Raw genomic sequence first — 16,357 nt, 5'->3', positions numbered from 1 at the left:
TTAATAGCTACTCAGGATATATTCAAATAACCATAGCATCAAAAGACCAAAAGAAGACTATAGTCACATGCTTGTTTGATACTTTAACTTTTCAATGAATGTCCTTCATACTTTGTAATACATCGACCACTTTTCAAAGACATATGATGGTAATCTTCTTGGATATGGTTGAGCAAATAATTAAAATTTTTATGGATGATTTTTTAATATTCTGATCTTTTTTTTATGATTTTCATTGAAAATTAGCATTTGTTTCAGAAATATATAAATAAACTAACCTGATACTTTATGGGGAGAAATAACACTTTATGGTACAAAAAAAAAAAACTTTGTGTAACGGTATTGAAATCATAGGGCCATTTCCTTTATCTTACAATAACAAATACATTATTCTAGTCATGGACTATATATTAAAGTGGATTGAGACTATTGCAATTCTTACTGATGATGGAAAAATGGTGTTAAATTTCCTTTGAAATAATATTTTTTAAAAAAAGAATTGGTACTTAAAAGGCCATTATTAGTGGTGAATGAACTCAAATTTATAACAATGAAAAAGTTTGTACCTAGACAACAAGTTTTTCTTTTTAATTCATGACTTCATTTATTTCTAGAAAGACTGAAATCATGATGGTCAATTCTTTTCATTATAGTTAAATTTTTTCCACATGAAGTAGTGGAAATCACTTTTGATGAGAAAAGGACATTCATAGTCAATATTTGAAGAATAATATGAGTTTGGGATCTATCAACAAGAGAAGTGACATCCTTCTTAATCCTCCTTAAAAGAGAAAACTAATCATGTTATTGATTATAACTATGCATTATTGGAAGGCAACCTAAGATTTTTATTTAAAATGCAAACCCTTAACTTAACTCATTTTCCTTTAGTTGTGTGTGTAGGATAGAAAAATCAAGCAATATTCAAGCTTATGTTCAACGTAGCTAGATCATTGTGTTATATAACCTTGCAATAAATAAATAAATAAATTATTTATAGTTTCTTCTTTTTTCCTTTCGTATTAAGAATAACGTTAAATTTAATTTTTAGGGTTTGATATTTGGTTATCTTGAATGCTAGTGTTGGCTATGTTATTGAATTTTTTTTCCCCTTAACTTGTATATTTATGATCAGTTTTACACTCTTGGGCTCTTTATTATACTGAGCATTGCATTTTTATTTAGAATAGGAAATATCTTATTAAGCAAGATTAATTATTAAAGTACACATTTCCTCGTAAAGTTATGTGAGTTTCATGACTATGTATAAAACATGAGTGTGGTGTTTTTCTTGCAATTATCCCTTTTGATATAGTCTTAAACAAGGTTTAAGTAAATAAAATGAAAATGATTACACACACACACTCCAATGTTTTAAGTTGCTTAGCAGCTAAGAGTGTTAATCATAAATATTTACTTTTATGTCAAATAATAGATTTAAATATAAGCATGCAATGCATTTTAAATGTGTGACTTGTTAAGTAACCAGGTATATTCATTACAAATATTTGTATTCACGTTAAAAAATAAATGGCAACTTCAAAATAAAGATTTTGAAAAAAAAAATAAAAAAATATATATATAGTTTGCTACCTTGTTTGTAGTAGTGAGAATGAGTGATTGTAGGATAAGTGTTATATGATTTAATTATGTTGGTTACATGATAAATGTAATTGAGTTTGGAATTATGTATGGATATTTAAACTAGAGAAAATGAGTGTGCTTATTTTTTCTTTATTTGATGTTGCTTATGTACCAAGTTGAAGTGTTAATGTTTGTATAATAGGTCCCATGGTTGAGATAAGTTAAGCCTAAATATGGTTATGGTTCTCTACTTTTATGGTTTTTTCCTTTTGCTTTATAACAAACAAACATTCAAATTTGAGTGTATTTGATAAGTGAATTTATTTCACATATTTTCTTAGACTTAATTATTTTGATTCAGAGTATTTCATATGTTTTTTAGCTTGTTTATATAGAATTTTAGGTATCTTTGATATTTATTTAATTCTTGGAAATTTATAGTATTTTCAAGTTTTAAATAGTGAAAAAGGTTAAAATTGAGATTATATGAAGAGATGAATAAGGAGTTCAGCTTAAAGATCAAATCCTAATTTGTTTGTTATAGTTAAGCCTGAATACTAATTACTTTTTAGGGTATAAATAGAGATATATAACTTAGTTTAAGGTGTTTATTATATTTCTGGAAAGTTGAGATATATACCTAAAAATTTTATATAGAACATAACACCCATGTCTTTATCATTTTTAAACAAAAAAAAAAAACAAAACAGTTAAAATACAAAGTTCAAATTAGTTTAAAAAATCTTGCATCCCAAATATTATCTTGATTTTAGCTAATATCTAGAGTTTTGAAAGAAAGACACATGGCTAGATGTATAGTAAAGCTAAATTGATTTACTACCATTTTTTCTCAAATAGAGAATTTGGAATTCAAATGTTTTCTACTTAAAAATTAACCTAAAAGTTAAGGACAATTGATAGCAAACCTAGACATAAATCTTTTCCTTTTAAAGAGAGGCAGAATATTTATATATATAAATCCTATATAAATAATTAGGGAGACACAGAGAGGAAGGTGGCCTTTAAGAGAAAAAAAAACAAAACAATTTGAGTAAAAGACAACAACTTTCAAGATGTCAACCCTTTAATTTACTAAAATCTCAAATGATATTAAACTTATCTTATATGATTTTTTTTATTTTATTATAAATTAAATTTTCTTTTATTATCTAATATTATACTAAATGAAAATGTGATAGTTAACGGGTTATTTGAACCATTAAAACTAAATTGCATTCAAAGGATTGAATCAATTCCTTAGTTTGGAATCTTTTGAGAATATTAATTTGAATTTCAAATAAAATTTAATTATTAATAAATGACCCGAAACAAATCAAAGAGAAAACTCTTTGATTTGCTACAACAATTCCCCTAGGATTGACATTAAAAATAATATTCCAAAAATAACTTTAATAACTTAAACCTTGTTTTTTACAAACCCTCTCATTGTTTCTTTCACTTTTTTTTTATCCTTCACCATCTAAATGGCAATAATTTTCCTCTAAACATGGAGAAATGTGATCCTTAATTAACATTGAAGATGAGAAGCCTCCAACATGGAATATTGGATACTACAAGGGTGAATATAAATGGGTTCACAAAGTTATTTTTGGATAGTTCTTGTTGGGTATATTGATTTGATTTTTTAATACTTTTTTTTTAAAAATATTGATTTGATTTTTTAATACTTTTTTTCTTTTTAAAATTTGTGAGATTATGAAACTGTTTATATTTTTTCTTGTTTGAATTTTAACCAGAAATAAACACTAGTCGGAGGAGGTTTTTCTTATTAGTTGCATCAAATTATACCAGAAAATAGAAAATGAAAATTATGATCAAATTTGGTATATTTTTTATTCAACTATAGAATACTTGGTGATTATATGAATATATTTATAATCTAATTATTTGTTTTGACCCATTCTTGTATTTTTCCTCCATTTCTATACCTTTTCTTGTCTAATTGGGCGATTCATTTCTTCTTCTTTTTGTTTTTTATGAAAGATGCTTGGTTTCATTTTTATATCCGAAATAGGTACAATCTGTTATATTATTTTGTGTGAAAATAAAATAAAATAAAATAAATATAATTTTGACAATTCATCCATCTTTTACAGTTAGAAAACCATTACTTTTTTTCTTTCGGCCGCCATGTATCGGGGTAAGGAAGAAGTACAGCCTCTAAGTAAAGGACCCCATCATGTTATGGGTCGGGGAAGAAATGAAGGGGGAGAAAAAAGGAACCAGAGAAAATAATAAGGGCCATGTCCACTTAAATGTTTTTTTAACAAAAAAGAAATGATACAATAATAAAATAGTTAAAATTACTAATTTAATTTATTTTCACAGATGTTCTAAATTGTATAATTAAATTCAATTATGCATGGTTTAATATTTTATTCTAAATATAAAAATTATAATAAATTATTAATTAAATTTAAATAACACATGGTTAATTCTACAAGTGATTTCGTTCCAAATAAATTATGTTTTTAAAAATAAATATTTTAATTTTTTATAATAAAAATTCTTATACTAATTTATTGGCCAATCAAATTTGTATTTTTATTTACTTGAAATTAATATATTTTTAATATTTTTAAATTATTTTGATATATTGATATCACAAATAATTTTTTTAAAAATAATTATTAATATATATTTTAATATAAAAAATTATTTTAAAAGCGACTAGCAACCTCATTATTAAAGAAAATTTAATATTTGAATAGCCACTTGGTTGGTAGAAGTTATTGATATGACCTCTTGTTTTTATAGATCTAATTTATTTTTATTTACATGTAATATTAAAAAGTTATATTCAAAGAGATTAAAAAGACCTGCCTTTTTTTTTCTAGGTTTAAATTTAAGATCAACATATAATATAACTTAATAAATTCTTTTGATCATATTAGATCAACGTGAAATGTGTACTTTTAACATTTTCCATCCTTAAAGGTGTATCTTTCTAAGCACGGGCCTCTTGAAAAGCATAAAATATATGTTTTATGTGAGGGATGCTGTTATATATATATTTCACAAACAAATTTTTTTAGTATTTATTTAATATTGTAATAGTTTCTGTCATTTAAAATATTTTTTACTTAAAAAATATCAAATTAATATTTTTTTATGTACTAATGGTTTTTATAATGATTTTAATAGGTTGATTTTAAAAATAAAAAATAATATTTTTAATTAAGAAATATTTTTAAAAACACGCAGCGAAATATCACCAGACACAATCATAAAAATGGTTGCTAAAAAGATGCCTTGTTTTGATTGACTAATTGCATGCATTTAAGATATGAGCTGACAATTACTATACGAGCTGCCAGCTAATTCATCACCTGCCTCCCATCTCAAGAAATTCAAAGAAAAGAAATATCTTAACTAGTGATTTTATATTTATTTTTTAATAATTATTATAACACTCGACAACTCAGCAACCTTAAAAATTAATTTAGATAAAAAAATAAATTTTTAGCATTCTATCATTTGATGAAAAATAAACTTATTTAAAAAATTATTATTTAATATTATGATCACTAAAAATTCTGATCGATTAGTAGAGATTTTATAGTAAAGAATTAATTGTGATTAAAAAAGATATTAATACCCCAGTGCATCCTATTTTAGATAAGTTGTATTGTTGATTTTGTCTTAAATTATTAAAAATATGTTGGTTTATACTATGATGGTTTGCGTGTAATATTTCTGATTCTAATATCAATAAAAATTTAACTACGAATACTTCCAACTCTGGTGTTAGTAAATATTACGTAACTGTAAAATAAATTTAGATCAATATTTTTATTTCTAATTTTAATGTCAGTGAATAAACAAATAAAATAAATTTATTTTTATATATGCATATATTTTTTTATTTATTTTTTAGCTAACAATAGAATGGAATAAAAATAAATTTAAATTAATATTTTTTTTAACTTTAACGTTGAATAAATCATTAAAATAAATTTATATTATTTTATTTATATATATACATATTTTTAATTTTTTTAATTTTTTAGTCGGGTTTAACTTACTCCATAGAAGCTGGGCTAGACCTAGCCAAAACTGGGCTAAACCTAGCCAACCCAATCCAGTCATTGCTACAAGCCAGTAACCTGAACGAACATAGCAACACACATGTGCTAATCCACACGTGTGGCTACACTGATGAATTAATATTCACTTGCACAATGTGCTGCTAATTAACTGGAACCCAATGGAAGGCAGAAAAGGTGGGTTACCTGGTTGGCCGGAGGCGATGAAGACGCTTGCACTGCAATGATGCCTCTCGTTTACGTTTGACCTTTTTTTTCTATTTTCTTTTGCTTTTGTGATAATGCAGGTGCCGGTTTTCTGTAGACACCAATGTCTTGGGTTCCTCTGTAGGCGATGAAGACGATGGTGATGTTGAAGTTGGTCTTTGAGTTTTTTGCTTGTGTTCTTCTTTCTTATGCTCACTGTCTTCTTCTTTTTTTTTTCCTTCTCTTCTCTGTGTAATTGCTTTTGTTTGGCTCTGTTTTTTTTTTTTTTTTACTTTGTCCCTTGTTAAAGCTTTTTCAATCGGTCCCTCATTTTTTGGTTCCTCACTCCCTTGGTTCCGCTTTTTTTTTTTTTTCTTGTCTGTGAATTTGTGCTTTGAAGATGAAGGTGGAGCCGGGGTACGCTAGCCTTTTCTCTTGTTTTTCTTTTGTTTTTTCCTCGTTTGCTTTTCTGGGCTCTTCTCTGTTTTCTCCCCCCTTGTTGTGTTCTTCTTTGTGAATTTATAGGGCTCTTTAACTTGCCCCAAAACCAATCTTGCCTTCGCAAGACTGTTCATGATTGGCTAGGATTTGTTGTCGATTTTCCAGCTCCCCTGTTGAGCTGGGATGAAGAAGATGAACTTGCTTGTTAACTCAGCAACGGTACCGTTTCGACAAAAATGAACATTTTTGGATTGAATTTTGGAACTTTAACAATTGGATCTCGTATAATTAAAAATTTCTTTTAATTTTGCCAATTAATTTCAACTAAATCTCTAAATTATAGAACTATTTACAAAACAATCTATAATTCCCGGATTATTTAGTTTGATCCTTAATTAAATTTTTAATTTTTTTTAAAATTATTCTTAAAAAAATCAGTTAAAATTCCTAAAATAAACCCATAATTTCACTAGAGTTCTTAGTTTTTAATCTCATAAAATGTAGCCTCTAAGCAACCACCAAATTTGGTATTTTTTTAATTAAATCTTTGATTTTTTTAATTAATTAAATTAGAATTTAACTAAGTTCTTGAACTTATTAATTCTTTACTTAAACTTCTGATTTTATTAATTAAACTAATTTAAATTTTAATTAAAGTTTTTAAGTTATTAATTCTTTAATTATTAACCAATTAACTCTTAAGTTTAATAATTTTATTTTTAAATTTTAAATTTTGTGTTATCATCTCTTTAAAAATTGGGTTATTATAATTATAAGTTTGAATGTTTTTAGAATTATGATTATTAATTTTTAGAATTATAAAATTAATTGAGATATATTAATGCTATGTTAATAATAATAATAAATAAAAAAATAAAACATTAGTGTGCCTATCCTGACGTGACGAGGAAGAATACAAACTCTACGCAAGATTTTCCATCGCATTGATGAGCTTGACTCCCAAAAAAAATAGAAAAAGAAAAGGGCATCCTTTTCTTCTGTGTTCATGGGTGTGTCGTGTTTAAGTTGTAAAAAAAAAAAAAGTTCATGGATGGTTTTTCAATATTTGGATCTTCTTTCTATGATTTCCGATGAAAGTTGGTATTAGTTTTGAAAAGATGTTAATAAACTAACCGAACATTACTTTTCTTTATAATTTCTTGAATTGATTTCATGAATTAATTTAATATTTTTACGAGAAGACTTAAGTACTTGTGTCGTGTAATAATTTCTCTCCTTGTATTTCGCGGTTGACTCCATTTCTCACCAACCATATCGTCCACCATTAACTAGCCAAACATTAAAACCAGACCAGCCATGACCGAACCCCAGTAGTTCATAGATCCAATCAAATCTCTGCTTTGTTTTCATGGATTCTTCTTCTCTCAGCTCCTATATTCTCTTGTTCAATGCACTCTCACAGATACCAACTGGGCACTATTTGGTAGCTTTCTTGATAATCTCCATTACTTTTCTTTACAAGTTCTTGGAGGTCCATTTCTTTGAAGATGTTTTCTTTAAATCTCAAGGCACTCCTATCACTTACAACCCCTCTTCTCCGTTTTGTAATGCCATTCTTTCCAGTTGTAAAATCCTCCACTCTAGGTAACGTATACATAGTACAAACACAAATATCTGAGTGTAGAGGTTGATGAGTTAACCCCATTTTCCTATTATGCGGTTGAATCTTGTTTGTGCAGGTTTGTAGCCTCAACATGGATATCAAGTCCTCATTTTCAGACTGCCTTTCTGCAATTTTGTGGGAGGTCTCCGGTTTTTAGCTATAGAAGGTAATGATGAGCAGTTGCTTAATTTGATTCTGTCATTTGACCATTTGCGATTTTTATAGAAAATGGGTTATTCTTGTGCTATCTGTCGTTCTAGAGTTTTTATTTATTTTTGAATATTTATTTTTTAATAAAAAAACTGGACTGCTTCATGATTTGTGACAAGAATTACGCATTCTTGTTCATGGAATTTGCCATAACATTTGTTAATTGGCTGTGGCACTTGCTTTTATCTGTGGTTTTCAAATTTGGTTCAATATTTTGATCTAACAAAAACCTATGTACATGCACTTTTAGGAACTTGTTTCGTACTTCTGATGGTGGAACCATAGCTTTGGATTGGCTGATGAACGCTGATGGTATGTATAGAGCTTTGGATTGGCAATAAATCTTTGTCTGTGTATTGATGAGCACTAACAAATCATATTCAAATCTTATGTATGCTGTCAAGATGTAGCCATCTGTGTTTATTTCAATTTTCTTGTCACATTTTCAGATCATTTTTCTTTCTAAATAATATAAAAGTTGGTTTTTCTACAGTTTCTGGAGGTGCTCTTGGCATAAATGGTGCATCTCTTCCCATGAATAATGCTATTTCTCAAGATGAAACTACTCCGATTGTGATTGTGGTTCCTGGCTTGGCAAGTTCCTCTACTTCTAATGTAAGTTCATTTTTTTCCTCTGCAATCATTACTCAAAATTTAATACAATTTCTCGCAGTTTCTCTTTTAATTAGATTTTGTGGGTGCTATGTATATGATTATGGAAAATATCCCGCATTGGTTGACAATAAGTGAGGAGTTTATATATAAGGATTGATACTTAAGGACCATAACCCAAATCTCAAACTTTTGGATTGAAAGTGGTGTCCATTCATGTATGTAAGACCTCGTTTGTCAAGCCTACACAGAGACCGGCAGACTCCTTGGTCTACCTTAACTTGTTTGTTGTGGAAAGAGGGTTGGCTTGAAAATGTCTATTGAGTCTTGGAAAAAATCTCATGTGTACTTAAATGTGATCATAGATGGGGAAAGCTGAATAGCCCTTCATGTCTTTTAAGGATCTTGGCTGATGATTCAAAAACTATGTCAAGAAATCGAGACTGTGTAGCTCAATGCCTGAATCAATTAGTGCCTAACAGATTTTGTGGAGAGACTTTTCTTTCATTCTGAAGTTGAAATACTTTAGGATCTTATGGAAGCTACCTTTGCATTATGCACAGAAACTTGCTTCTGTTGCTGGTCACTCCAGCACAAATGCATCAAATGGCCAGACTTCATCCAAAACTAACATTCACTTATTCATTATTTTGCTTTCCTTTTTCAACGTTCTTCTTCTATCACACATTATTACAAGCAGGACCAGCAGAAATGGTGATGATAGAGCTAGCTCTCAGTGCCTTAGAAAGTTGAGCAGTGCCCCTTCATCCTTCTAAATGCTTTAACAAAGTAGCAGAACTTGATTTGTTAGTTTTTGTGTTGTTAAAGCAGCCTGATGGACAATATTAAAGTACAAAGACATGGGTTCTTGCTGCATATTTTTGTATGCATTTTGAATACATGCTTGTGTGTGTGTGTGTGTGTGTGTGAATATGCATGTGTACGAAATAGGATAATGATGGATCTCTTATTTGATTTGTAGTATCTAAAGAATCTTGCCTTCAACCTGGCCAAACATGGATGGAATGTTGTTGTTAGCAACCACCGAGGACTTGGTGGTGTTTCAATTACTGTGAGTTTCTTTCTTTCTTTTTGATCAATAAATATGTAGAGTTGAGAACTATGAAATCTAATGTGGGATCACTATTGGTTTACTTGACAGTTGAAACTAGCTGCTATACAGTCATCTTATACTCTTTTTTTTTTTTTTGGCCAGAAAAGATCAGTGTTTACAGGAACTATTTACGTACTGTGATATTTTTCTGGCTTACCTATCCAATAGCCTTGGCTGATTATTTGCCCACTTTGATTTGCTTTGAACTATGAACCTTAGCATTATCTCTAAACTTGTGCCTTCGTGGACATTGTAACAAAGTTACTTTGTCTTGAACTTATCTTCTGTCAAATAAAGCTATCAAGACAAAATGTGAGCTTTGATTTCTTAAGGACCACATCTAAATTACATGCTTCTTTAACATTAGATTTTCAACACATTCTTTTCATTGGAGTACCAACAAGAAGTCAATAAACCTGCACTTGGTTGAAATTCTGTCCAAAAAGAAGCAAGCTACTGGGAAATTATGGTCAGTTCATGTGATATTGTTGGGAAACATGAAGATGCTTAATGTAGCATGTGCGTGATGGGACAACTAGTGCCATTTCGCTACACCAAAATCTTATATGGGATTTAGCAATTGGTGTGGTATCGATCACTAATTGTCTAGACATATTAATGCCAGATAATATCAAGGTTTATTTGGTAATATTTGAGAGTTGTCTAAGTGTGATGGTTATTTGAAAGCTGATTAATATATAATATATCTTTTTCTGGGCCTTCCACTGTCTTGATGTTCTTTACAACTTTGAAGTTATTGTATTTGTTGCTGAATGTAGGTTTACTTTTTCCTTTCATTGTAAGCTTTGCAGTCTGATTGCTTTTACAATGCTGGATGGACAGAAGATTTACGGGCAGTTGCTAATTATCTTCACGATAATTACCCCAAGGCTCCGTTATTTGCAATTGGAACTAGCATTGGAGCCAACATTTTGGTATGTTGATTTCAGTTCATTTTATATTTTTGAGCCTTCTTTTAATGTCTGGATTTTTGTAGGACTGCACTACAAGTTGTCTCTTGTACGTGCTTCCTGTTTGCATCCTTTTTAGCTTGCTGACAGTTGTTGTTTGGGCTGTCATTGGTTTTTCTTGCTGATATATTCTTCCTTCAACTTTAAGATAGAAAATCAAAATTTTGATTAGAGAGGGATTCTTCTATGGGAATTAGAAGATTTTCCACAAGGAAAGAGATACAAGAGTCTTGGAAGGTTTGTTTTTAGACTAAACAGAGTATTTAGCAATGTTTGTGGTTGTAGTATTCTGAATTCCATGAACATCACAGCACAAAATCCTACAATATAGGGTAGTTTCTAACTTGAAATCGTAATAACCAAATTTTAAGACTTACTAATGAGTTCAATGGTAACAAGAAAAAGAAACGTGGTTCCTTGGATTCTATTGTCCATTTAAAGTTCTCTGGATCTTCTAGTTACTTTTTTTGGTTTCAAATCTAGGGCCATTCTAGCTAAGATGGCTCTTCTGTGTTTATTTTGTTGTTCTATAGAACATCCAAATCAAGAAGATACCACTTTGGTGACCTTGGATATACAACCAAGACCAAACATACCACAAAATGAGGAAATTTAGTACTTCACAACTCTTGCTTGCCAAATAGTTGTAGTCTCACTTCTGCTTTACATTGTTCAACTGCATTTTGGCCGCCAAGTACATCAAAGGAGTGAAATCTACTTAGCGTTTCTTGTAATTGAAATTTTTGCCATTCATATTACTGGGCAAGTTGGAATGAAATACATTTGTATATCGGTATTCTAGACTAGTTTATTTTTTAGATTGCTTACCCATGGGAGCAAAGAGCAGTGTTTAGTTTGTAAAAGAATCAAAATTAGCTTATCTAACTTACTAAGCTACAAGCTTCCTTTGTTGCTCATCATCACTTGCAAATTATATTCCAGATCATTTCAGTATTGCTCTGTTAGATTCTGTAGAGTGAAGGATATCTGAGCTCATTGCCACTTTTAATTAATTTATTTGTCCACCTATAACCAATGAACAGCTTCATGTTCAGTCCTCATGGATTGTGATGAATTATTTGTTTTCAGGTGAAATATCTAGGGGAGGATGGAGAGGGTACTCCTATTGCAGGGGCCGTGGCAGTTTGCAATCCTTGGGATCTTTTGGTTAGTGTTTTTGCTGAATATAGTTACAACTCGCACGGTTTAATTTTCAAGTGAATTAATATCACAGAAGACTGAAGTTTCTTGTCATTAGCTGGTAATGTAGTTTCCCATTCCAAAAGCAAAATGGTTATGCCAAACTTACTTGGAAGCTGTAGTCATGTGGTTTCTGATGCATTTTACCTTTGCTTTGTCTTATCTTGTTTTATTTTATTTTTTGCATAAGCAGCATATTACTCCCTCTCCATCAATGTTATGCAGTTCGATAACACACAAGATCCATCCTGTTTCCTGTAGCAATCTTGGGCAGAGTTTGCATATGAACAGTCGAAAGTCTAGTAGTACGTTTGCACAGTTGGAATTTCACTTGTAGAAAGAGCTTTTCCTTTTCATCTGATGACCAAAATGGAAACATCAGAATATAATGGACTCATTTGAAGTGTGAAATAGGGATGCAGGTTAATGGTACCCTAGTTTTCATGGTAGGTAAATGACATTCACAAAGTTAAAATGTTAGAGAAGTGCAAAGGTAAAATCAGAAAGAGAAAATCATTTCTTACATTGGTTCTGATATATGGAGGGCTCAATGAACAGTTAGATGGATGGTCGGTAGGATTTGTCTGCAATTAAATTTTACAGTTTTTACATATTCTACTCTATTTCTGTTGATGTTTTTGTAGCATAATAGCTTCGGGATAACATTTCACCTTTAATCTTGTTCTCAACTACTCTTAAATTGGTGAAATTTGATTCTGGTGTCTTTTCTTCTTGTCCTCCCATTTTTTATGGACCAAACCCAATGTTATAGCAGTTGTGATTTCAAATGTGATGGATACATCAAGCTTAAGTTTCGGTGTTCTTTTGGGATTAAAATATGGTTTTGTTTCATGTAATCAGTGGTTTTGTCCTTCATTTCATTTGCAGATTGGAGACAGATTTATATGTCGCAGGCTGTTGCAGAGAATCTATGACAAAGCTCTTACAATTGGCCTACAAGGTTATGCAAAATTGTATGTTATGAAAGTCCAACAACATCACTTAATTATTCTGTAAAATTCCCATGAAAATTTTCCACCTTTTCTTTCTGGTTGATCTTGCTGAATTGAACTTCTCTTTTTTGACCTGGTGCTAGAATAGCCCCAACCCAGGACATGCTCATAAAGAACATGTGGTAGATCCACTCTGCCAAAGGCGATGGTCTAGATGCATTTGAACATTAAATTTAGCCTTCAAGGGATTGTAGTTATCTGTACTTTTCTTTCATTTGACTTGATATGACAATATTCCAAATGATCTGTGCAGACATGAGCCTCTCTATACTCGTCTTGCTAACTGGGAAGGCATTAAAACGGTTAGTTTATTCTCAAGTTCCTGATAATCTGTTTACTGTCAAATTAACAGAACAAATGAAGTAGTGGGTAGCTAGAATTTCTTCCATTCTCTTATGCGTCCACTTTTTCAGATGTATGTAATAATTTATCTCGATTTGGTTTTCAATTCGGCAAAGAAACTTTGAAATTTCTTATTTCAAAGCATTATTTTTTCCAGAACAAAGTCCTCTAGTCATGCAAACAGGTTCTAGCCTTGTATCAAGATATTACATGGATATTCATTAGTCATAACACAAGGCCTTGACAAGCCAAAACTAGTAATGAACTATCGCATTGCTTCGGTTCATTGTAATTTTGCGTTCTCTTTTTTTCACTTTAATGTTATTTTTTAAATCACTCGTTTGACCTGATATTTGTTATAAATTATAGCTTCTGAAGGTTGTGTTTCTGAAATGTGAAGATCCTCTTCATTATTTTGTTATTATGAAATCTAGAGTCCATGTGAGTTAAGTTGTAAAAATGATAATGAGATTAGATAGATGCCTAACATGTGTAAAACAAAAGACGAGGAGATAAAAATAATTAAGCACTTGAAATTTCGGCAGAATACAATTGTATGAAATTTCAAAAAAATTAGAAATAAATAACTAATGAGATATCATCAAAGGGTATGGATCTAATATTGAAATCAAACTCAGATTGCTTTTCTAGAGGTCAGTATCATTAGTATAAAATGCTCCACATGCCTAGTTTGTTGGTCTTACTAAGGTATCAAATAAAGCATTCTATGTTTTTATCCCTTAGTGGAAGATCAGCATAATATCCTAGAGATTAGATAGATCCCATAGTAATATCTTGTTCTTGTTATCATATTTTACATCTTAGAATGCAACTTTCACACCATTACTTGTCACTCATATTATACTCTGTCCTTTATTTTCTACAGTTAAAGATTGTGTATAACCTGAATGCCAGTAAATTTCAAAATAGCAGAAATCTTCACTGTTTATATGGCTTTGACAGTATACATTTATTTGACATTGTTCTTGTCTCTTTCTAATGCTTTCGGTTTTCTTTTGCTTCTGTGGTACAAAAAGGCACGTTGTATCCGGGATTATGACAAACATGCAACTTGCCATGTTGGTAAATTTGAGGTATTAATCACTGACATTTTCATCTCTCTTCTGGTTTTTTGCTTCTAAGCATCCAAAAATATCATTTCTTTTTTCAGACTGTGGATACATACTATAGGCGCTGTAGCAGTGCATCTTATGTTGGGAATGTATCTGTGCCACTACTCTGCATTAGTGCTCTGGATGATCCGGTTTGCACTAGGGAAGCCATTCCTTGGGATGAATGCAGGTGGATCCATCTTCTATGATACTGAAATAACTTGTCTTAAACAACCTACTTTTGTGTTGATCTGAGATTTGATTTTTTTTTTTTGTCATTGCATAGAGCAAACCCAAATATTGTGTTGGCCACACCACAGCATGGAGGACATCTAGCATTCTTTGAAGGATTAACTGCATCCAGCTCTTGGTACTTGTTAACTTTCTTATAGTGGAAGACTAGGCTCAAACAAGCCAACATTCAGATGAGTTATGGCTGTAAATGTTTGTAGTTCATATAAAGAGTTATAGTCCTTTCCTAGATTTACGAGTGCTATCCCGTTTTGGAAATGTCATTCTTTGGGTAGACAGATGGATGGGCCTTGCATTTTAATTCGAGTAGTTATGTTTTTTCCTTTTCTTTCCTTTGATAACTCTCTCTCCATCCATCTCTTCATATTTGCAGGTGGATAAGGGCTGTTGATGAATTTCTTGGTGTTCTACGCTCTAGTCCATACATTCATGTACAAAAGGTGCATTTTCTGTTCATTACTCCTACTTTACTCATCAAACTGATTGTAAACTATTGTTAGATACGTGGTGATTGCAAGGTGTTGTTTTTGGACATGTCAAATTGTGAAGGGATATAATACTCAAGGTTTCATTAGATTAAGTTCTTGTTCTCTTCTTTCCGTGCTTTTCAACATACCAACTTTTGTGCCAGCTAATGTTATTTATTCATGTTTATCTGCAGAAGCAGACTTCTGGCCAGCATTCATCGCTGGATTCTTCAATTGATCAGTATCCACACTTACATGTTGCTGAAGATGGAATAGTAACCGCAGCTAGCAGTGAGGAAAAAAGAGATGGCATTGAAGACATAAAAAATTTGCAGATGCTTAGTGAGGAAAGAACCACTGAAATGCTTTCAAATGCAGAACAAGAGAAGCACGTTACAGAAGCAAAGTCGGATTTCATGTCCGAGACCTGTCAAACCTCAGAAATAGCTAAAAACATCCAGGGTGTTAAATCTCCTGGTATAACCTCTCCTCTTAGAAGATTCCTAAATCAGATTTCGCAGCAGAATAGCATATCGACATGGTTGCTTGCTTTCATCGCCATCAGAACAAGCTGGCCACTAGTAGGATCCATCACTAAATTCATCTTTAGAAAGAGGTCAAGAAAGATCATGCCTGCAGCATAACAGGTAATTATCTGCCAAAATGTCTGCCATTACCTGCCGAACTCGAGTATTTAGCAAAACAAAATGGAAATTAAGACAAGGTTATGTATCACAATCTCTGAACATATTTGTTGCCGCCAACTTGGATAATTATATGAGATGGAATAAGATTGGCGCGCGCGCACAACACGCATTGATTGGCTTTAAATTATACTACCATATGGGGCATATTTCGGTGTTTGCACTTGGAAATTAACGCCTACTTCCAAAATTCTATAAACTCCACTGTTCCTCGAGTGGAAGTTTTTGAGCTTAATGGATTTTATTGAGGTTCGGCAAAGATTAGGTAACTGGGTGTGATTCGAGGCTGATCTAACCAAGAAAGTGTTGAACTTGGTAAGTTTTGGTTAACGTGAAGGTTGGTCCAAAGATACCTTCTTGCCTTTGAATATTTGAGGTTCGGCAAAGATTAGGTGACTAGGTCAGCTCCTTTTTCGAAGTGATACATTCTTGTGGTAAATATGTACTTTAATAATTTA

General features: G+C 31.1%; 1 protein-coding gene across 1 annotated transcript; it reads left to right on the top strand.

Moving 5' to 3' along the window:
* Positions 1–7,465: 7,465 nt before the first annotated feature.
* LOC105135131 (alpha/beta-Hydrolases superfamily protein) lies at positions 7,466–16,026 on the top strand. The gene is made up of 14 exons (XM_011039858.1): positions 7,466–7,883; positions 7,979–8,068; positions 8,363–8,424; positions 8,606–8,727; positions 9,707–9,796; positions 10,651–10,773; positions 11,899–11,976; positions 12,898–12,983; positions 13,276–13,324; positions 14,402–14,458; positions 14,536–14,666; positions 14,763–14,846; positions 15,102–15,168; positions 15,390–16,026. The coding sequence occupies exons 1-14, from the start codon at positions 7,648–7,650 to the stop codon at positions 15,837–15,839; spliced, it is 1,725 nt and encodes a 574-aa protein (XP_011038160.1). The 5' UTR covers positions 7,466–7,647; the 3' UTR covers positions 15,840–16,026.
* The last annotated feature ends 331 nt before the right edge of the window (positions 16,027–16,357 follow it).

This window comes from Populus euphratica, unplaced genomic scaffold (assembly GCF_000495115.2).
Source record: "Populus euphratica unplaced genomic scaffold, PopEup_1.0 scaffold55.1, whole genome shotgun sequence".
NCBI lineage: Eukaryota > Viridiplantae > Streptophyta > Magnoliopsida > Malpighiales > Salicaceae > Populus > Populus euphratica.
This window is presented reverse-complemented; position numbering and strand designations above follow the sequence as displayed.